A 23,949-nucleotide genomic window follows, 5' to 3' on the forward strand; every position below is an offset into this window, starting at 1 on the left:
CTGAGAGCAGGCCGTTAAGTTGGTTCGTAATAAACCCGTGAAAGTGATAAATTTGATAATAAAAATTAACGGTAAAAAACTACGACGTTTCGAAGTCTGCATGACCTCATTATCAAGTAAAATGTTAAAACTGATGTAAAATTGTAGCTCAGAGATTATATACAAATAAAATGTGATAACTTCATTAGAATAATGAGCGTTCATTGTTATTGGTGTTTAGCATGTCAGATCGTGCAGTATATGTTTAAATAAATACTTTTGCACGTATTGAGTCAGACTGCGTGTTTAGCTTTGGTTTTTGTTCGCGAATGAATAGCATTTCGTGAATTAGGCAGTCCATTTTTCCGCGGCATTTCTTGAGAACGGAAAACATTTCCTCTAGGCTAGTGGACGCTACACTGTGGGCTTCTTTCAGATGCTTGCCAATGACAGAGGCTTTATGTTCTTCTATGCGTTGATGAAGATGGCGTGTGGTATAACCGATATAATCCGCATCGCACGAATCACATTTAAAAGTGTTATACCACACGCCATCTTCATCAACGCATAGAAGAACATAAAGCCTCTGTCATTGGCAAGCATCTGAAAGAAGCCCACAGTGTAGCGTCCACTAGCCTAGAGGAAATGTTTTCCGTTCTCAAGAAATGCCGCGGAAAAATGGACTGCCTAATTCACGAAATGCTATTCATTCGCGAACAAAAACCAAAGCTAAACACGCAGTCTGACTCAATACGTGCAAAAGTATTTATTTAAACATATACTGCACGATCTGACATGCTAAACACCAATAACAATGAACGCTCATTATTCTAATGAAGTTATCACATTTTATTTGTATATAATCTCTGAGCTACAATTTTACATCAGTTTTAACATTTTACTTGATAATGAGGTCATGCAGACTTCGAAACGTCGTAGTTTTTTACCGTTAATTTTTATTATCAAATGTATTTCTAAACATTCTCTGATTAAAGTGATAAATGAGATAGAATAAATATATGAAGTTCATATATTTTGAACTGCGGTATTAGATACGTATGATGCACGATCCTCGCAGTAAATAGCGTTATTTATGCAATAGCGAAAATCAGACCTGAAAAAAATCAGGCCTGTACGGGACTCGAACGACTGACCTCTGCGATACTAGTGCAGCGCTCTACCAATTGAGCTAACAAGTCAACTAGAAGCAGGCCGTTAAGTTGGTTCGTAATAAACCCGTGAAAGTGATAAATGAGATAGAATAAATATATGAAGTTCATATATTTTGAACTGCGGTATTAGATACGTATGATGCACGATCCTCGCAGGATCCCCGTACAGGCCTGTTTTTTTCTCAGGTCTGATTTTCGCTATTGCATAAATAGCGCTATCTACTGCGAGGATCGTGCGTCGTACGTATCTAATACCGCAGTTCAAAATATATGAACTTCATATATTTATTCTATCTCATTTATCACTTTCACGGGTTTATTACGAACCAACTTAACGGCCTGCTCTCAGTTGGCTTGTTAGCTCAATTGGTAGAGCGCTGCACTAGTATCGCAGAGGTCAGTGGTTCGAGTCCCGTACAGGCCTGATTTTTTTCAGGTCTGATTTTCGCTATTGCATAAATAGCGCTATCTACTGCGAGGATAGTGCATCATACGTATTTAATACCGCAGTTCAAAATATATGAACTTCATATATTTATTCTATCTCATTTATCACTTTCACGGGTTTATTACGAACCAACTTAACGGCCTGCTCCCAGTTGGCTTGTTAGCTCAATTGGTAGAGCGCTGCACTAGTATCGCAGAGGTCAGTGGTTCGAATTCCGTACAGGCCTGATTTTTTTCAAGTCTGATTTTCGCTATAGCATAAATAGCGCTATCTACTGCGAGGATCGTGCATCATACGTATCTAATACCGCAGTTCAAAATATATGAACTTCATATATTTATTCAATCTCATTTATCACTTTCACGGGTTTATTACGAACCAACTTAACGGCCTGCTCTCAGTTGGCTTGTTAGCTCAATTGGTAGAGCGCTGCACTAGTATCGCAGAGGTCAGTGGTTCGAGTCCCGTACAGGCCTGATTTTTTTCAGGTCTGATTTTCGCTATTGCATAAATAGCGCTATCTACTGCGAGGATCGTGCATCATACGTATACATACATACATACATACATACATACATACATACATACATACATACATACATACATACATATGTTTGTTGACCATTCCCCATGGGGGCTTTTCAGGGCCAATTCCCACCTAGCAACCACCCCAGGGGAGGACATCCATCACACAGTAATCTCGTGCGTGGGAAATGAACGTCTCCTACCCCTAACCATCCATTTATTCGTCCCTATCCGAGAAGACTAGAGTATCTAACCATTTCTTGATATAGAAAGGCAGCATGTTCTTCTCACTTGTTTTTTTAAGACCTTGAGTGTTGGTCCGTTGAACGTCGGCAAAAGAAGTAATTAAAAAAGTAAGTAAATATGTAAAAAATAATAAACTGACAAAAAGGAATCGAGCTATATATGTACCTCAGTTTGCCGTTGAGTTGCCAAAGGCGGTTTCCATAAAACTTCTTCCCAGTACGAAACGATTTTTCTGCTTTTCAAAGAAATAAGTAAAATAATTATTCTATATCACAGATCAGTAAGAAGTAATTAAACTGAATCATGTCGAAGGTAAAATGGAGTCTTTCTTATCAGTTGACAGCACCTATTGGAAGTCACGAGAACATAATTTCATTACCACAAAATAATTTTGAAATGAGTAGGAGTTCATAAATATGAAAAGCGCGGAGAGAGACAGATCTGTCTATAAGTAATTTATTTCACGCACAATAATTACGATCAACGCGGGTGATGGAGATTCGTGCTGCTTTGGCTGGCAACAAAAAAACGCAATTATTTGACTATAAAATACACATTAATATTGATTTTATCCAACGAAAGTCTGACGCTTGAAACGCCAAGTTTATCTTTAAATGGTATTATAAAAGTAACGTCGATTGATACGCGGAGATGAAAACAGAGGGTAAACCGTAGACAAAGCTTTGGAAGAGTAATTATGCCTTCTCCTATCGATTCGCCTGTCCATGTTGTGGTTAGTAGATTGATGAACGAGCTTTAATGAACACGACAAAACATCCCCACAAGCTTTCCTCCTTTTTAATCACTTGAATGTTAGATCCTTTAATTTAGCGGTGTATGAATTTTCTAATGGTCCTCTGTGTTGTAGTGTATGCGGTTGGTTCTTGTAAGCATGCGCACGTGTGCGCATTATTCATTCCATGTGCTTTTCGAAAATAAAAACCGAATACATGACACTCTGAGTTACGATGCCGACCGTCTTTAAACATTATCACTTAATCCCGTTGAAGGGCCCAAATTATTCAATCCACTTTCTGGTCATCTGAATGCCGACTCTTACTTTATCACTCGCCTGCTCAATAATGGCTATTGTTTATTCCATACATCAATGATCTCCCTAATGCCTCTGAATGGACAGACCCCTCTACTTTTCGCTGATGACACCAGTATCTTTTATTCTCACTCAAACCCAAATTGCTTAGAATCCATACTTAATGATGAACTCAAAAATATTGATGTTTGGCTAAAATGTAAGTAGCTGCCAGTTAATTTAAAGAAAACTGACCACGTCATTTTTAAACCCAGACAGAAGAAATTTAATTCCAGCATTTCTCTCTCCTTTGTAGGTAAACCCCTACAACAACCTAATATAACTAAATTCCTTGGGGTCAATGTTGATGATCATCTCACCTGGAAATACCATATCAGCTATGTATGAAAACAAATCGCTAAATCAATAGGTATTATGTTTAGGTCCCGCTTTTCCCTATCCTCTACGACCAAACTCACTATGTACTACACCATAATTTATCCTTATATCGTCTATTGTAACTGCGCCTGGTCGTCCACATACGTATCTCACTTAAACAGTATTTATTATTTGCAAAAGCGAGCTGTGCGGGCTATCACCAACTCAGACTATCGAGCCCATTCCGCTCCTTTATTCTCAAAACTAGGAATTTTTTGATATTTTCCAAGTCAACACGTTTGAAATCGCCAAATGTATGTTTTATTATAAAATAACTTATTGCCCCAATTGCCTCTCGATCTTTTTGTAAGGAATAGCCAAATTCACAACTATGGTACCAGAACAGCTAGTAATTATCGAACGCATTTTCGCCGCCCAAATCTCGAGCAATTTACAATTCTCTACCAAGGTCCTAAAATTTGGAACTCTCTCCCTATTTCAGTCACTCGTTCGTCAAGCCTTCTTAACTTTAAGTCGAAAATGCAAGAGTTTTACTTCAAAAATCACTGGAGTGGCCAAGCCGCACATTCGAAGCACTTTTCTTTACTTGGTTTATTATTGTAAGCCGAGGTGGCTCTCTTATAAGCCCGGTGGCTCTCTTATAAGCCCGGTGGCTTCTTGGGTCTTCTCGCCTTAGGCAAATAAATCGAATATATCAACAACGTTGAAATGGTAAATTGGCCACCGTTACGATGATAAAAACTGACGTTTCGAGCGTTAGCCCTTCGTCGGAGCAAATAGCGGAATTGTGGGTTGTGTGTGCTTTTAAAGGCAGATAAAGGAGCTACGTGATTGGTGGGAACATGGCAACGAGAAAAACACGAATAAATTAGTGGAATGATACCTGTGGGATTTAGAATGCCGGTTTGAAAGATGAGCAAATAAAGATGAAGACGATGAACATGACTTGACATGTTATCGGCAGACTGTATTTTCTAAGATAAATGTTTATTTTTGTGCCACTGTGTAGGAAGAGGGATAATTTTGATTACGATGATCCTTCTGATCCTTTGTAAATGTGCCAGGCGGGTGAGCATAAGTTTAAGGATCACTCATTTTCGACCTTCCGTTCCTCGAGATCGTTGTCAGTAACCACAGCGACCTCGATTGACAAAATTCTTATTCTTTCACGGCGACAACAGTACCAAATTCCCTTCGGAACACGCCATTTGTGAAGGTGTGAATAAATATATCTTACTCATGATTAGACGTTTATCGTGTAGTATCGCTGAGTATTATATGAGTTGTGCCGTATTTTGAATCGCCCATTTCATATAAACTAAAAATACCGCTGCAGCCTTCCATGGGTTACTTACTCGTTTGTCGACGTCAGCTGCTACTGTGTAACTGACTAGCTACTGACTAACAATGGTAAGAAGCGCTTGGCTTGGCTTGCTCAGTTTAGCGAGCGGACGCCATTATTGGTCAACAAAGAGAAGGTTAAAGTAATTCGTTATCATTCACTTATTTACCACAAGTGTGCAAGCTTTAAGATAAACATTTTCTGTGTGTTTAAATGCTTAGTATCTTGTGAACCTGTTTGTGAATTCAAATAACGCTATCAAGAGTGCCAAATTGAATGCGGTCGCGAATTCAGCGGCGATAGAAATCTCCATATAGAAAGGTTCGAGGTTAAATTGAAATAAATTAATAACCATAGAAACCAGACTATGTAGAGAGAGAGAAAGATATAAATGTATTCCTTTAATTTTCTAAGCCATGTTATCACTTACTCTAAGTTGGTCTGGTAATGTTCATTGAGCAAATGGCCGCCCTAACGTTATTGCTACTGATAAATTTATTAACAGGTTGGTTTCAATACTTGCTTGTTTCCGTCTTGACAATAGAAGTAGCGCAAATTACTTTTCCGTGTCCGGTCTATTTTGACTGATTTCTGATGACACATTCTGTCTTATTTACTGCGTAAATTTCATCGTAACTCATTTCCCGTAATCCATCATTTTTTCGACTGAACAACGAGGAATTTGATTAAAATGATCGAGCGGCATTTTGTATTTCGTTCCCAGCTTACACTTCATTTGCTTGTTTCCAATAAACTTTATAAGTTCTCGAAATATTTGATAGGCATCCGAGAAGGTGTTTATAATCAAGAATCATCGTAGAATCAGCTCGAAAAGAGAAAATACCTGTCAAGGATAAACCTGCGCAATGGCAAACTTGAATATACAGTCGAACTATTTCGGACTGCCCAAAAGAGATTATATATTTTTTATCTTTATTTTTTGTTGTTGCTGTTGAAGTCTTATTTTCTATAATTACTCCTTATCAGGTTACAGGTCACTTTCATCGGAAAATCGAAATCAAAGCGGCATTGAGAATATTTTTCCTGTTTATACTGGGTATTTTTCGAGTGTCGATACCAATCACAGTTTTGGATTTCTAATTTATATCTGCTGTTACGCCAAAGGGAGCATCTTTTATTTACGCTTCAATCTTAATAGATGGGAGTAATTATGATTAAGACCATGATGATCATTACTGGATGATTATTTTTTTCTCAGCTCGTGAGCGGGCGGTATTCTGTAAATCCTGCGATCTGATCGGTTCCGAGAGCGGGCAGTATCCTTCCATCCGGCCCACTCACAGCGGGCGGTATCCGTTTCGCTTGAGTCACCTTGCAGAACATCTCAAGCTTCGTTGCAGTTTTTTACAAATATATCTCATTTTGCCGGCTGGGCAGAATTTTTAAGCAAAGACTTCGGTCACAACCTTTTGGCGATAAATAACATTAACTCTTTCTTCTCTCTCTCGCTCTAAAATCACTTTGGTTTGTCCGCAAAATTAATTTCGAAATAAATTTTGTGGTACTAAATTTGTTTTTAAAAAGATTGCAACGTGGCCTAAAAACAATTTGTTATCATAAAGTAACTCAGAAAGTTAAAACGAGAGTTAGTTGCAGTTAACAATTGCGTTAATCAATGTGATTCTCGTTCGTTGATATCTGAATTCTTCAACACAATTTGTTCCCTTGGGAAACGTTGAGCGAAGTTTTAACTTTTTGCCTATTCTCAGTACAATTCCCTTGAATTTTGACACTTCCACTGTAAATTTCACAACGGAAACGGAAAGAGTTCGATAAATAAAGATCGCATTAAATCCCCTACTGTCTAGCTGGAAAGAGTCTTACTGACTTTAGCTTTCCGGTGGAAAAAAGACAGATTTTCACACACCATTGCAGAAAACAAGCAAGCACACTGACAACTCGAAAACAAACATTTGCATTCACTTAAAATTTGACTTTCCGTGCCATTTTAAAATAGAAATAATTTGGATATATCAACAAAGTCGAAATGGTAAATTGGCCACCGTAACAATTACAAAAGTTGACGTTTCGAGGGTTAGCCCTTCGTAGGAGCGAATAGAGGAATTGTCGGTTGTGTGTGCTTTTGAAGGCAGAAAATGGAGGTACGTTATTGGTGGGAACATGGCAACGAGAAAAACAGGAATAAATGTTTTTCTCGTTGCCATGTTCCCACCAATAACGTACCTCATTTTCTGCTTTTAAAAGCACGTACACACAACCCACAATTCCTCTATTCGCTCAGCTCGAAGGGCTAACGCTTGAAACGTCAGCTTTTGTAATCGTTACGGTGGCCAATTTACCATTTCAACTTTGTTGATATATCCAAATTATTTCGTTACCCCCACCGACGCAGCCCCAAACAGTTTCTTTATAAACTATCAGCCTTTATTTATTTTAAAATAGAACAGAGGTAAATCTTCGAAGATTAATCGTGGTTGGAAATAAACAATACTTCCCGTAAGATATATATATATATATTCTTTTTGTACGAGAAGATCGTCACATGGTTATTTAACTCGCCTGTGTTTATCATACCAATAAATATATCTTATTAACCAAGCGCGAGGGCCGTACTGGGAGAATATCGGCCTGAGGACTTGACAGTACGGACCGAGCGTAGCGATGTCAGGTACAAAAAAGACCGAGTGCTGATATTCTTCCATTACGGTCCCGAGCAAGCTTGGTTAATAGTAAGATTAAGCACCGCGAAAACTGCGAACGCTGAACGTCGGCTAGCCGTTTGTCGTTTGCCGTTCCGTCCGCGATGTTCGTCTGTTTAAGCTTCCCGACGACACGGCAGAATGAATGTTCTCGTTCTCCATTCACTGCGACTAGAAATAATGGATACAAAGAAGTAATGTATTTTCCGCTTGAATTTGAACTCTATCGGCTTTACAAGCAGTTCATATCGAAGTAAGATGATAAACGAAGCTTAGCTATAAACGCAAGCGATCAAAATGCAGAAATAGTCGGTAAAAATTGGCTGCAAATACTCACGTTTTCGCGTTCCTTACAGACGTGAAAAATGTCCTCCTCGAGTAGAAACGGCGACCGGCAAACGGCAAACGCGGGAAATGTCAGATCACGTGACCCTCTCTGCCGTTCGCGGGAAAAAATACGTGGTGCTTAATCTCTCTTATAAGAGATTTATTATACGACTGAAGTTCAAAGGGACACAAGTGCGGTATCATTCGGGACCATTCGGGACAGTGCCCGGTCCAATAATTAGAGAATATTGCACCGGCAATAGAGCATTTTGATTGGTTGATTTTAGTTATTGGCCCTCTGACTGCCCGAGTCGTGTAATAATGTTGTTTATTCAAAAGCGCACATGCGCTTTTTTTCTCTTCACTTGACAGCTGTCACATCGTGACAGTTACTTATTAAAAAATGTTTCAAAGTTTGCTTGGAAGCCTCCTTTAAGTTACCTTTACAAATAAAGATGTTTCGGTGAAAGCTTTCTCAAGTTAATTTGAATAACGTCTGTTTTCTATATCATCTTCTCGCTAAAGAATTGTTAAGTTTATAGAGGAATTTCCCGTAATTAGTCTCGTAATTGTCGTTCTAAATCATTTGGGTTTTGTTGACAATCACTTAGTTATGTGCTAGAAAAAAAAACTAAAAATATTATTCATCTGCATGCATAGATCGGTCCGTACTGAGAAAAACTGTGCCCTCTGTCTTGAGTTGTGATTTTCCAATGCCTCCACCACGTCGTATTTTTGCGGTACCTCGGGACACACTCCCCTTCTTTTCACTTCCCGGCCAAGTGGACCTCTACTCTTGTTTCGCTTCCGCACAGCATGAGCGCCAAAGTTGTCTCAACACTGTTGCAAATAGTGCAAATGTTTATAGTTTCGTGTTCTGATTGATTTCATGGAATTATTAACAAGACGAATATGGCGATTATGAATATCCATATCGTGCTACCTTGCGTTTTACCGCTGCAGCCATGTAGCACTGGCTTACACAAGATGGCGACCGAAGGAAGAAAAGTAAACATGGTTACTCCGACGAGTTTTGCTGAAGATATTGCCGCTTTTCGCAAATTAATTAGTGCAGCTACATCGTGTCATGCCACTGCAACAGCACTATCTCGAGGGGATCTGATTCTTTAGACCTGAGATTTGGCAAAACTAGCACTACCCACGATGAGGAAAATTTATACCGCATTCCGCCACGGTCCGTTACAAATTAAATTGACAGAATAAGAAGGTACTGGATCTCAACCTTACTTTTTTCATATTTTGACGATAAAATTGTCAAAATAAAATATTCTTTGGCGGACTGGGCTGGAAATCTTTACTCCCAATTTCTTTGTACATATGCGAGACCATTTTGAATAACATTAAATTGGCTCGGATTTAGAGAGGTGTTTCTCCAAAATGGCCTTTTGGACACACCCCTTAATTCCATGAAATTTCACAAATTTCATAACACCTAGCGAAACACTATTTTTCAGATTATATGCAGAATAACATATCATATGTGAAAACTGGAAGTCGCTGCAACAAATCTGTCGCGAGATATTTTATTCTCAAAATTGGAGATAGTTCACCAAATCAGCCTCCGGTACCACCTGAGATCTGCTACGTCTCGCCCTATCCCTCACATTCTAACGTTCGATGTCCCCAACCTCAAGAATTTCTGCAGGAACCATTCTTGCTTCCCTACGGCAACGAAGAAGTTTTCGAAATTCTCTTTGGAACTCGCCATTCGTGAACATGTAAATAAAAGGATTTATTGAAGCACTCACAAAGAGCAGCATCGTGCACGTTAAAGCTACTGCTCTTGGGCAGGTATCGGGAGAAAAACGCCTCCAAAAGATGATTATCCATAGTGGTATCCAGGAACACAAAAACCCGGCAGCTATATAAAGTAGCACCCGAGTGATGTTTATTTCTCTCACTGAACTGCGTACTATACTGTCACTGGCCGATTGACGAAGCGAGGAGGCCATGTGCAATTCATGTTCACTGGTTTTTGAAAATACTTTGTAGTAGCTGAAACTACCAATGAAGAAAGGTAGAAGAAAATAAAATCCAAAGATGATCGAAAAGTGAACAATCTGAATTGTTGAGTTTGCGAAACCAAGGGTACACACTTCATAGCCAGGACTGAATTCAAAATAGAGGCGATTTGAGACTCGACCAGTCAACAGATAAGATGCAAGGAAAAGCCACATACAACACAACCAGATGATGGACTTTTGTGGAGAAAACAATCTATTGTACAGATTGGTTTTGACAATTCGTATGTAACGGTTAAAAGCCAGCAAACATAGGGTTGCTGGGGTCGAGTAGGTGGCGAATGCATCAACAAAGCCTTGAATTTGGCAAAGGGCGTCACCAAAATCCCATCTTCCGATGATCAAGGTTGCAGCCGTTAACGGCATTTCCACCGTTGCACACAGTAGATCGCTGATTGCTAAAGCAGTGATGTACAGGTTGGTGGTTGATCGCAAGTTTCGGTTTTTGAACACCGCTAAACAGACCATGACATTTCCAATGAAACTCGTGATGTTCAATGCAAGGCACACAATCGCTTCAGTTATAATAACTTCTAAACTTCGGTGTGGTAATACCAGGTTGGACATCTTTACCAACAGAAATAGAAGGCAACGTTTCGTTGTTTTATGATTTGTGTCCTTTGGAAAGAGAAAGTTTTGTTGCACCACAGTTGTATTCCAATTGCTTAGGGTTATAGACGATGATAGGGCTGAATGCGTTAGGTGAAAACAAACGATTATTGTGAAAAAAATCCAATTCAGTGACACGTTTCTAATGATGTACAAATTTAAGCAGAAAAGTCCCTTTTAAGTCTTTTTTTTAAGTTCATGTCATTACTAATGACGCAAACGTATACAGTCATCTATTCATCGATAACTCACTGGGATGGTTGATTCTTACGTTCTCTCTTTGAAAAGTGGAAAGAGTGCTTTTATATTCAATTCCGGCATTCGCCAAGTGCGAGTAATGTCTTCGAATGTCAGCGAATAAAGTAAGTAAATTAAGTAAAAGATGATAAACTGACTAAGGGGAATCGAGTCATCATTGTACCTTAGTTTGCCATCGAGTTACCAAAGGTTTCCAGATAATCTCTTCCCACGGCAAAGTAACGAATTTTCTGCTTTTCAAAGAAACAGGCAATATAATTATTCTTTATCACAGATCAGTAAAAAAGTAATCAAACTGAATCGTGTCGAAGGTACAATGGAGTCTCTCTTATCAGTTGACAGCACCTGTTGGAAGTCACGAGAGCACAATTTCATTACCACAAAAGGATTTTGTAATGATTTCGAGATCTTAAATATAAAAAAGCACTTTGGGAGACAGATCTGTACAAGTAATTAATTTCACGCACGATAATCACTTTCAACTCAGGTGACAGAGATTCGTGCTGCATGGCTGGCAAGAAAAAAAACTCAATCATCTGACCATGAAATAGATATTGACATTGGTTTTAACCAACGAAAGTCTGACGCTGGAAACGTCAAGTTTCTTTCTGAGAAGTATTATAAACTATAGTTGATTAATACGCGGAGATAAAAACAGAGGATAAAATACAAATAAAACTCTGGAAGAGTAATTATGCTTTCCCCTATCGATGCACCTGTCCATGTTGTGGTTAGCAGATTAATGAGCGAGCCTTAATGAATATAAACTGGCGCGTTTTTTACTTGATTTGATTTATTATTGTAAGTGAGGTAGCTCTCCCATAAGCCCCGCTGGCTTCTTTGGTCTCCTCGCCTTCTACTGAGCTGTTATCGCTGTAAATGAATCTTTGTATTCGTAAAATAAGGCAAATGATGATGATGATGATGAACATAACTTGACATCAGATACAATGAATATATGAAGCTCATATATTTTGAACTGCGGTAGTAGATACGTATGATGCACGATCCTCGCAGAAGAGAGCGCTATTTATGCAATAGCGAAAATCAGACCTGAAAAAAATCAGGCCTGTACGGGATTCGAACCACTCACCTCTGCGATACTAGTGCAGCGCTCTACCAATTGAGCTAACAAGTCAACTGGGAGCAGGCCGTTAAGTTGATTCGTAATAAACCCGTGATGATAAATCAGATACAATGAATATATGAAGTTCATATATTTTGAACTGCGGTAGTAGATACGTATGATGCACGATCCTCGCAGTAGAGAGCGCTATTTATGCAATAAATATCATAAACGCGGTTTAATCTCATTTCCAGTTTTTATCAAGAACCTTTTAAACAAGCAAGACCGAAACATTTTGAAGAAACTAAAATCAACGGATTGCCACCCCCTGAAAGACATCATTCCTGTCCAAAAGACATATGTACACAATCTTAGGATAAAAGGCTGCGCACGCCCGAAAATTAATACACAGCGCTTTATGAACACCTTTGTAAATAGGTTGATATTTAAGCTCCATTTATTGTAATGAAGTACTTTTTAATTCATAATATGTATGTAGATTTCTGTTGTAGTTTTTCCAAATTCATTGTAGCATAAGATATGTAGTTTTATCTTATGATGGAATAAAGACTTTATTATTATTATTATTATTATTACTATTATTATTATTATTATTATGCAATAGCGAAAATCAGACCTGAAAATAAAAAAAAAGGCCTGTACCGGATTTGAACCACTGCGATACTAATGCAGCGCTCTACCAATTGAGCCAACAAGCCGACTGGGAGGAGGTCGTTAAGCTGATTCGTAATAAACCCGTGACGATAAATCAGATACAATATCTACATAAATCAGATACAATATCTGCATCATACGTATCTACGACCGCAGTTCAAAATATATGAACTTCATATATTCATTGTATCTGATTTATCATCACGGGTTTATTACGAATCAACTTAACGGCCTGCTTCCAGTTGGCTTGTTAGCTCATTTGGTAGAACGCTGCACTTTAAGTACTGCAGAGGTGAGTGGTTCGAATCCCGTACAGGCCTGATTTTTTTCAGGTCTGATTTTCGCCATTGCTTAAATAGCGCTATCTACTGCGAGGATCGTGCATCATACGTATTATTATCATTGTCATATCAATAAAATTGTTATCAGCTCTAGGCGCCAATTTCTATCTCTTCGCCGGTTTCTTTTTCAAATTCAATATTTGACTTCTAGAAAGACATTGATTAACTTTAAAGCGCGCAACTGTAATTCGATTTTCATACCTCTTGCTGGGGAATGTCGCATTGTCAACTTTTGTACCCTTCTTCGTATTTCAAATTTGCCTGTACTCAAATTCTCCTGCCTAATGAATGTAAAGAAAGTGAACACACAAACCGAAAAAAAAAAAAGAAGACGGACACATACACAGACATAGTAACAAGACAAAACTGATCAGCAACAAGAAAGAAAATGACGAGAAACAACAATACAAAAAAAAAAAAGAGACAGAATAGAATAACCTTTCCGTCCTGCTTCCAAAATCCACAAGACTTAAAGGTTTGATTCTTGTTCATACCGTTCCTTGCGATCGTTGCTGGTGAAGATAGTAGCTTCCCTTAGCGAAATTCTTGTTTTTTCACTGCGGCAACAGGGCAGTTTGCGAAATTCCCTTCGGAACTCACCATATGTGAAATCGTAAATAATGGTATTAATTGAAGCACTTCAAAATACAAGAAAAAGTAGCAAGCAATGCTGCAGTTCATGAGCTGGTTTCAGGAGAAAAACCAAACCAGAGGACAAGTGCCCATATTGGTATCCAGCAGCACAAAAATCCAGCGACCACGAGAAACATCATTCGAGTAAGCTTTGTTTCTTTCACTGAGTTGCTTACTGCACTATTGTCAATCCTCTTCTGTAGCGATGTGACTAAACTCTGTTGATGCTCATGTATTTTGACAAATATCTTAAAATAACTGAAAATGCTGTTGAACAACGGTAAAACAAAAATAATCCGAGAGCGACGTAATAATGAACGATTCGACTTTCACTAGTTGGAAAATAAAAATGAGCATATTGCTTAGCTTTAAATAAAATCGATATTCAGCTAATTTGTGACTCGGACAATCAGCATGTAAAGTGGAAAGGGAAAGCCACAAGCAATTCAACCATATCTTAGATCTCCAGGGTGAAAAAATTTTCTTGTACTGGCTCGTCTTTACAATTTCCACGGAGCAGTTAATTGCTGTCAACCAAGAGTCGCTGGGATCACGTTTGAGGCGAATATATCAACAAAGCCCTGAAATTGGCATAGCGTGTCGCCAAGGACCCAACTTCCAATGATCAGCGTTGCATGCAGCAGCCATACTTATCTCTATTGTAACACAAAGCAAGTCACTGACTGCTAAGGCAATTATGTACAGGTTAGTGGTTGCTCGCAGGTTGGCGTTTCTGTATGCTGCTAGACAAACCAGACTGTTTCCAATAATGCTAGTGATGTTCAAAACAACGCATGCACTCGCCTCGGCTCAGTCATGACTGTAGTTAAGCTTCAGCTTGGTAGCGCTAGGTTGAACATATCACCCCGTGAAAATAAGAGAAAATAATAAACAAACAAATAAACAATTAGGTAAGCAAATATGAAGGTAAATATTGAAGGACTCCGAAGAACCCCTTTTTCCCTGCTTAGTTCATCTTCCGCGCCCTTTGTTGTCAGGGTTTGCAATTGTAAACTGTCCAATTGTTCTTCTGTCCATTAATTTTAATGATTCATCTATTTGTTCGTGTATTTTTTGGCCTTTCGTATTTCACCTACGTGCCCCAATGAAGTCTCTTTTACCGTCTCAAACTATTATTTTATCCAATACGAAGCAAAGTCAAAGAGAGGCTTATTACAGTTAAAGAAGTATGAGGATTTAAGGGAGGCTACAATCGCGTTTGCTTCGGCATCATTTTATTGCTGTTGTTATTTATTAACGCTTAAGTCTCAAGAAAAATACACAGTCTTCATTGTTTTACTTTAACTATTATGATGTTAACTCTTAAAATGGCTACGCACTTCCATCGACTATTCTCTCTCCAAAAATAATGTTTGTCTCGCATGGGAATCTCGTCTTCCTGTTTATCATTGTTGGTTAGTAAAATGCAGGTGTTATGTGTTTGTTATGAGTTCATGAGTTTCTGCAGGTGCTTCCATGCAGTTGTATTTCCAAACCGTAAAATTCGCTCACTTTTTCCGTTGATTCTTTTAAGAGTTTATTGTCTCCTTTTGCAATCGTTGCAACCATTGTGGCCTCACTCGGCGCCCCTTGGGATGACCAATATCATTGTCGATAAGAGTACAGACCACACCACAGGCGTCGCAAGCTCACGTCTCTAGCAAAAGCGAACGACTTTCATGAAAGCGTCACGCGTTGTGTGACGCGGTGTTAAGTTACGCGAGCAACCTTTGAGAGTTTGAATGCGTTGTAAGGAATAGTATGGGGAACAAAATATGGTCGTCTGATAACAGGAAAGACAGTGACGGCAAAGCAACCCCAAAAACGACGAAAATCGCCAAAGAACACAACGGACACACAAGGAATGAGTAAGTTTTTTTAATTCAACCTTTAAAATGTTCATATTTCGGAATATTTAGTGTTTTAAATGGACCATATTTTGTTCCATATACTATTCCTTATAACGCATTCAAATTCTCAACGGTTGCTGGCGTAATTTAACACCGCGGCACACAATGCGTGACGCTTTCATGAAATAATCCTTTGCTTTTGCTCGAGACGTGAGCTTGGGATGCCTGTGACCACACTAAACCACTGCCGATTGGTTACATATCATGTCAAAATATTTATTTCTGAAACTCAACCTTAATTTTTTAGCGTGACTAGATGTACACAAGGATAAAGGAGGTCTTCTTAATCAGTTTCGAAAATACTTATGCGTAAAAAACAATTAAACTGAAAGCAAAACTCGTGTACAAATTGCTGTCTTATCTTACCTTACTTTGAACAGATTTCTGTATGAGGCCTTCATAATTTTCCAGTGGTGATACTAAGAATAGAACAAGGCGCCACAAAGCCGTTCAATGAGAAAATTGTAAGTAATGCGCTGAATACTTGTCTTTCTGGAAAAAATGGATACCTTAATTTTTTATTCTGTTTTCGTATAGAGTAACAGGTTATAAAGAAAGCTGGTTGCAATAAGTTTTCTAATCTCTCTAATCCATTTTCACTGCATTACTGCAGTAGTGTAAGACTAGAACGGAAAATATGCGATCCATGCGAGTAGTCCACCCATTAAATCCCACCCATCCCACCCCCAGGGGAGGACATCCATCACACAGTAATCTCGTGCGTGGGAGATTAACGTCTCCTACTCCTAACCCTGTAGGAGACGGGACCTCCATTTATTTGTCCCTATCCGAGAAGACTAGAATATCTCACCATTTCTTGATATTATAGGAAGGTAGCATATTCTTCTCAATTATTTTAAGACCTTGAGTGTTGGTCCGGCCGGGGCTTGAACCCTCGACCTCCCGCACAACAGTCCAGCGCTCTATCCATTGATAGTCTGAAAGAAGAAGCCACTGAATTATGAGTTTTATTTTGGCCAGTGCTGCCTGAATGCATTCTTCTATCCACCAACTCAGTCTTATGTCAACACTCCAGTGATTTCAAGAGCTGGATAATCGTTCTTCCCTTGTGGCCTGAATGCATTCGTGTACCCAATGACAATTATTTCAACATTTTCTAGACCGAAGTTTTATCAGATTTAATAAAATGACTGAGAAATGAAACCTATCGTTTATGTCAACGGGAAATGCATAGTCGTGAATGAGATAGGTATTTTGAATTTTCCTGAAGTCTATTTTACTCGAGATGTGTGTGACAATTCTGTTAACTGTCCACGATTTAGGTTTGCATCCAAAATTTTTTGCCAAGTACTAGCAGGCTTAAAATTTGATGTGAAGTCTGATCGAGTAGACCTAGCAAAAGCTCTAGCTAACTTAGGCAGATGCAATGAAAACAATTCAGGTCACAGAGGAATGTCGAATTATAGGTCACCAAAATAGCTCAAAAGTGGTTAAACTCCCTTACCAGGCTCGAATTAATATTTCACTGGTCTTCAACCGTCATAATGCGGGGAATTTAGGTTTTTTTTCAGAGTTAAGAATTAGGTTTACATAAAGAGAAACATGAGTGAAATTTCTGAAAGTAACTTGGAGAAAACTCGCCTAACTCTAGCCGAAATCTGCAGACTTCTCGCGCACGTTATTTCACTATCGCAATAGCAAACTAATACTCTGACCTCACAGTTCGTGTTTTCCTTGTCCAAACTGATGTTTACTTTTCAGGGCATTCTGCTAGAGGTATATATAACGTACGGAATCGAAATACCTCGTACTTCTCAAACAACGTCACAAAATTACAATTTGCTTACTTTCTTCATCGACTTTCCATCATCAGCCGTTTCATTAATTGCATATTTGGCCTATATCGTCCCAACTAACTTGTAGCAGATGGAAGCTTTGGGTTTGAATACCGTCTAAGACTTGAACAGGAAGGTATTACAAAAGTATTAAACTTACCTTTATCAAGGATGTTTATGTTTTTGTCCAATTGCCTTTTACGTCGAACACGCAAGGCGAAACAATACTTTTCTTTATCCCCATCAGTGTGACAATGTAAAGAAAAGCTTCTTGAAATATAAGTTTTCTTCCTAAACAGATTTTATTCAAGTTTGAGGATACAGAGCTGATGCTTCTACAAAATCATGAAAAGAAGCGGCAACGTACTGTCTTAAATAGCGTTATTTGTCATTAAAATGTCCCCAGGTAAGGGAGATCTCAAAAGATAAAATTAGTTTAAGATTTAAGCGCACGATCAAGCTTAGAAAAAACATGTAGAAGCAGCAACGTGCCGTCTCGAATAGCGTCCTTTGTTATGAAAATGTCCCAAGGTAAGGTTGCACGTCACGATATCAACATGATATCACGGATTTCCAGCCGTGCGGGAAGATGAAAAATTAGAATGATTTTTTATCGTGAATTAGCTGCTGACAAGTCACTCGCTTTTCGTGTCGCTCTATTAGGTTTTCTCGTTAATAAAGTCGACTTTTCTCTTGAAAAAGGCCTATGGTGTTTATATGGCAAACAAAATAATACATGTTTGCTTGAAGACATGGAATTTTTCTTCTCGTGTTTAACCAAATATCTCGTTGTTTTCCTTTCTTTATAACATATCAAAATACTCAAAACGCAAGTGGTAATATTTAATACCTCTTTGGGAGCAATACAAGATTCTAGTATTGTGGTTGGATTTCCCAAATCCCCTTGACAATGGCCATATTGAAAACAGCAACAAGACTGAAGCGAACTGTGCGTAAGAGGAAAGAAATCTTGGGAAACTGCTCGGAGAGAATGGAATCACGTTTCCTCAATATTCAAAGTTTCTGACAGCACGCGATCTTCGGGGAGCTCACTTCGGTTTCCCTCGCGTAGCAAAACTGAAACTTTTTTTACTTAACGGCCGTATCTAAATACATCCATATATTTGAAAATTGACTCAAGAATATAAACTTTTGCTGCATAGTTCGTGAGTTTTCGTCAGCATTATTTGTTTGCTGTATAATTTCGCACTGGGCTGTCTTATTTCATACTGAACTTGCCACTGGACCTGAATCGATACCTGAACGAAGAGGTACGAACAAGACATAAAATTTGCCCTAGGTTTGAAGCTTCCGAATGTGCCAAGACCCTTGGAATTCGAAGTGTTTTGCAGATGTAAGCCGCCAGGCTTTCCTTGTTCCTGACTATTTCAATGAACGCAGGCTTCAATGTTTTAGCGTACATGTGTAAAATATTGTAACCGGCGACGCCAGACGTAGTTGATAGCAGAATGTTGAGGCACGTAAATTTTCTAGCTGTTATTTGCCAAAAAGGGGAAAAAAAAGACATTTAAATACAAAGTTTGGTAAAGAGGACCTCTCATTGGTATGTTATATTAATGTCAAAGCTATTCGAACACTGCTATTCCTTATGCTAATTTATCATGGCAGTCTCAATCCTCTTTCAATAGCGGAATCTTAGATCAAGCTCACTCAGCATGAAAAAAAAAAAAAAAAATAACTAGTGGTTTTATTTTATCATTGTTCTCCTCCTGTCTCTTTCGAACTAGTTAGGTGAGACAGTGTTTTTCGCTCTTCCAATCAAATTGTAGCTTTCTTCAGGAAAGGTCCATCTTCCATTTACCGCTCTTGAGTTTTTGGAAGCCGTTTCGAGTTTTTAAAAATTCGCTCTTGAAATCGGCCTTCATAGTAGAAATGTCCATTTTTACGTCATTTACAAAGACACAGGAATAGTCCTTCTACTTCTAAAAACTTCCTCTTTTTAACCTTAAATCAAAGATAAATCGTTCTTCTTCAAAAGCCCGTTTTTGGGTTTCTCACTTATTGCTTCTGACAATTTGGAAAGCGAGTTTTATCAACGCTGCTGCGCTAATTTAGGACCTTTCTTCTCTTATTCTGGGCTTTTCAAGGCGCAATCGCATTCAAATCTCAGTGTTTATGAATAATTAATGATATCCAGCCCTTCTGCCCTCTGGTGACACTGTGCTTATAGTGGCTCTGCTGATCGAAGTGTCATATTGGTCTTGTATGCTAGAAGTAACATCTTGTGAGGATGTTCGAATGGTTTTGTGGTTGTACGGTACCAAATTTTCTCAGCAGGATGGGTTATCGTAGTAGTAGGAGTTTTCGTAGTGGTATTGGCTACATCTCAAAAAAACTATATTGGGTGTGGGGGTCGCGATACTTTGCGTGGAGCGAACTGATCTGACTTTCCATAATATTTCAAATTTTCCAACCATCCCAAGTCCCTGTCCATAACTCTAAGGATGCCGTTCATGAGTTCCTTGAAAGAAACCACACAAAGTAGTCAGATCGGTGAGTTAATATTTTATTCAGGCTGTGTTAATGTTCATTCAACTAGGAAGACTCTCTTACGTCTAAGGGACCCTCTGAGGGCTGGTCTAAGCTACTGCTCCATGACGAGATAAAAATAAAAACAATTTCACGATTCTCTAAATATTAGGATTTTTTAATGTAATTGTTGTCAGGGAGTGAATATAAGATTATCTTGTGGTAACCATACTTGTAACTTTAAAACTCGGAGGTTTAATTATTTGACATTTTTAAAGCTGTCTTCTACGAAATTTTTTCGCTGGGTTCTTTACTTAAGTTATAATTTATTTGATTAAAGTTGGTCCAAGCCTCAGCAAATTTGAAATCCCGAAGAATTTTTATTATTACTTTTTTAATTAAATTTTTCTATGGAAACGCTTTTGTATGTTTTTACCTATGATGTAGATTCTCAGGTTCGTTCTTCCAGTTCCTCAACATCGTTGTCATTAACCGTAGGAGCTTTTTTGGGCACAATTATTTTCTTTTCATGGCGGCAACAGAGCAACTTACGAAACTCCCTTCGGAACTCACCATTTGTGAAAGCGTAAATAAAGGGATTGATTGAAGAACTCAAATAAAAGCAAAACATTGCTAGCATGGCGATAGTTCTTGAGCTGGTTTCAGGGGAAAAACGAAACCAGAGGACTAGTGCCCACGATGGTACCCAGCAACACAGAAATCCCGCGGCCACGAACATTAACACTCGACTAATGTTTATTTCTTTTACAGTGTTGTTTACTGCTCTAATTTCAGTCCTGTTCCGTAGCGATGAGACAACATTCTGTTGATGCTCGTGGGTTTTGAGATATATCTTATAATAACTGAAAATACCGATACACAACGGTAAAATAAAAAGGAGTCCCACAGTGACACAAAAATGAACGATTTGACTTACAATAGTTGAGAAAGTAAAGGCACACACTGCGTAGCTTTGGACGAATCCAATTCTTATCCAATTTGTCACTTGAATAATGATCAAGTAAATTGCAAAAGAAAGCCATAAACAACTCAGCCATATCTTTGATCTGTGGGTAGAAAATATCTTTTTGTAATGATTCGTTTTTACAATTTTCAAATAACGGCTAAACGATGTCAAACCGAGTGTTGCTGGGGTGATGTAAAAGGCGAACAAATCAACAAAACCTTGAATGTGGCAAGCAACGTCACCAAGGACCCATCCTCCAATGAACAGCGTTGCAGAAGCTAACGGCATATCTACTGTTGCAACCAGCAGATCACTGAATGCTATGGCAATGATATAAAGGTTGGCAGTTGATCGCAATTTTGGGTTTCTGTATGCTGCTATACAAACCAGACTGTTTCCAATGGTACTTATAACGCTCAACGCAATGCATATGCTTCCCTCAGCTATGATATTAGCTAAGCTTCGTCTTGGTAGCTCTAAGTTTGACATCTTTTCTACAAAAAAAAGATAATGGGTGATATTAAAAAAATGGTCGTTCAATGAATATGTGAATAAACAATTAATAACAAATAAAGCATATAGAGGCAAGGTACTCGTTAAAATTTTGCCAAAAGTGCTTATACAGCAAAAGTTGTATTATAATCTGAAATTTATCTAAACTATTCCTAGACCAGAATTAGACGATAAATTGGTATGACACTAAATAATGCCTCATGTTATCAGAATAAGTTTTAAAAGAATTAGTGTTAAACGGAAAGGGGAGCGCATCAATGGCAAATAATAATAATAATAATAATGATAATGTTAATGACGACGACGACGACGACGACGACGATGATGATGATGATGATGATGATGATAATCACACACAATTGCTGGAGTCGTCGAGCTATACAAGCAGCTATTGCCAACGCGAGTATACACGAGTCAGAAGACCGACGCAAGCGGGGAAGGCGAGGTGAGGTGCAGATTATGCGGCAAGGCTCCAGAGAGTGTGGCACATATCTTGTCAGGATGCAGTTCGCTGGCCCAGAGCAAGTATCTCTCTTGTCACGACGCAGCACTGAAGGTACTGTTTTACGAACTGTTGTATGATGAACGATTTATAGACGAGATACAATCCTGGTACTCACCCGACAAGCCGAAGCCCGTGTATGAGTCAGAGAATGTTAAAGCTTATTGGGACGTCCCTATATAGGAGCGTTCGTCCCTTCGTTCGTCCCTAGGAGCGTTCGAGCCTTCGTCGGAGCGTTAGTCCCTTCGCTCCGACGAAGGGCTAACGCTCGAAACGTCAGCTTTTGTAATCATTACGGTGGCCAATTTACCATTTCAACTTTGTTGATATATCCAAATTATGTCCCTATATATGCTGATCAACAAGAGGTCAGGTGCAATAGGGTGGATGCACGCATTGTAAATCATATGTGCAAGAGAGTTGTGACGCTGGAAATGAGCTGTCCGTGGGTTAACAATCGGACAAGAAAGGATAAAGAGAAGACACTGAAGTACGGACCCCTTCGCGGGGAACCAAGGCAGCAGTTCCCAGGCTACGAGGTGAAGCAATATAACATCATAATGGATGCCCTCGGGGGGTAATCACGGGAGCTGGATGTCATGATGCGCGAGCTGGTGGGGGGCAGAAGCACAGACGTACTGCGAAAGATGCAGAGGGCAGTGCTCTCGGGCACGCTGAATATTGCCCGGACTTTCAAGGTGGCAGTTTGAGTTCCTGTTAGAAGGAGGACCGTATACACAACGGAAAAGCTTTTTAGGATTAGTCAATGTACCTTTATTTTTTACTCCATGGCTCACAGGTTACGGTTTTCGCCCTATGCATCCTGATTAGAATGTAGCATTCAGTTGATTTCTCTGCGACAGTAATAATAATGATAATAACAACTTTATTAAAGGAGGGTAACATATGATAGTAATTGAACTGATATTGAATTGATGAACTAGTGGCCCTCGATCCTAGTATAGAAGTACCATAACTAGAGTTAAATGTGTAAAATGCATGTAAAATTAATTCGAGGATTCTAAACAGGTTTATAAGAATTAATGCTAGCTAAAAACTGAAATATGCCACATGCGTCGGGTTAAAATACAATATGCCGCTTGGGTCGCCTCGGTTTCGCGGTTGAAAATTTTCTACTTCATCGTTCCTCGTTAGGATATGTCTGTCAACAACTCAGAATCGAAATAAAATAGATGATGATCATCAGCGAAGATTAATTATACAGAGCATATCATCAACAATTTAACAACTGAATTAAACAAGGATGAAGCACGTTTCAGTGATCAGAACGATACCAGAACAAAAAATTAAAAGAAACAATAATTATTACCTTTCTCAATTTGTCCCACAACCAGTAGATCGATTCTTTTAAAGCAAATTTGAGAGTCGCTAAGCATGAAACTTGATCCGTGATTACAAGAACAATAAGTAGGACGAATGTGAAGAGTATTTTGCATAAAGATATGTAGGAAGAGTGTGGGCTTGCAACCATCTGGTATAGCATTAAGTGAGTCTTAACTAAAAACAGTTTATTTTTACAGTTTTTCCTTTCTAGACAGTTTTGAGTTAAGTGTAAATTAATTATAAACCTATCCTGTGTTTTAATCATTACCTTTCGATGACACCGCTTTATCTTATCATCTCTTTTGTTCTTTATCTCTTCATTAAAATGCATAAACTTAAAAATGTTCATTTACGATGATTCTGCTATAAAAAACATCTGTTTTGGCGTCGACACAACTCGGACCGGATCACGGACCGTAACTTAGGTACTGAGCGCAGATCGGATAGTAGAATAAGAGAACAACTGATTGAATGGACATTTTGAAACAATATGTTCAATATGAATTTCAACCTCACGATGATAATTTTTTTAAACACCTGTTTTGGCATGACTCATGCTATCATCAGCTTGTTGTGTTGAATCCGTTGAAGTTACATGAAAATTTGAATTGATTACGTAATTTTAATGAAACGTCTAAAGACAAATTCAACGGA

The 23,949-nt window shown here is 38.6% G+C and overlaps 2 protein-coding genes across 3 annotated transcripts; both read right to left on the reverse strand.

The window, feature by feature from the left end:
• Positions 1 to 7,550: 7,550 nt before the first annotated feature.
• LOC148736386 (histamine H2 receptor-like) lies at positions 7,551 to 11,845 on the reverse strand. The gene has a single exon (XM_088755702.1). The coding sequence runs from the start codon at positions 10,756 to 10,758 to the stop codon at positions 9,778 to 9,780; it is 981 nt and encodes a 326-aa protein (XP_088611828.1). The 5' UTR covers positions 10,759 to 11,845; the 3' UTR covers positions 7,551 to 9,777.
• Positions 11,846 to 19,990: 8,145 nt separating this feature from the next.
• Positions 19,991 to 23,621, reverse strand: LOC148736387 (melatonin receptor type 1B-B-like). Of its 2 annotated transcripts, XM_088755276.1 has the most exons (3): positions 23,282 to 23,621; positions 22,724 to 22,805; positions 19,991 to 21,430 (listed from the first exon to the last, which is right to left on the reverse strand). In XM_088755276.1, the coding sequence occupies exon 3, from the start codon at positions 21,423 to 21,425 to the stop codon at positions 20,421 to 20,423; it is 1,005 nt and encodes a 334-aa protein (XP_088611402.1). In that variant the 5' UTR covers positions 21,426 to 21,430; positions 22,724 to 22,805; positions 23,282 to 23,621; the 3' UTR covers positions 19,991 to 20,420. The 2 variants fall into 2 exon arrangements, with proteins under 2 accessions (XP_088611402.1, XP_088611401.1); XM_088755275.1 differs by lacking the exon at positions 22,724 to 22,805.
• Between the last annotated feature and the right edge of the window lie 328 nt (positions 23,622 to 23,949).

The sequence above is a fragment of the Stylophora pistillata genome, chromosome 3 (genome assembly GCF_964205215.1).
Source record: "Stylophora pistillata chromosome 3, jaStyPist1.2, whole genome shotgun sequence".
Lineage (NCBI taxonomy): Eukaryota > Metazoa > Cnidaria > Anthozoa > Scleractinia > Pocilloporidae > Stylophora > Stylophora pistillata.

Excerpts from the sequence above, each read along its gene's own strand:
- LOC148736386 (XM_088755702.1), bottom strand. The coding sequence starts at position 10,758 with ATGTCCAACCTGGTATTACCACACCGAAGTTTAGAAGTTATTATAACT.
- LOC148736387 (XM_088755275.1), bottom strand. The coding sequence starts at position 23,408 with ATGCAAAATACTCTTCACATTCGTCCTACTTATTGTTCTTGTAATCAC. Across the intron at positions 21,431-23,281 it reads TGTGGGACAAATTGAGAAAG|AAAAGATGTCAAACTTAGAG; the intron begins GTAATAATTATT and ends TTTTTTTTGTAG.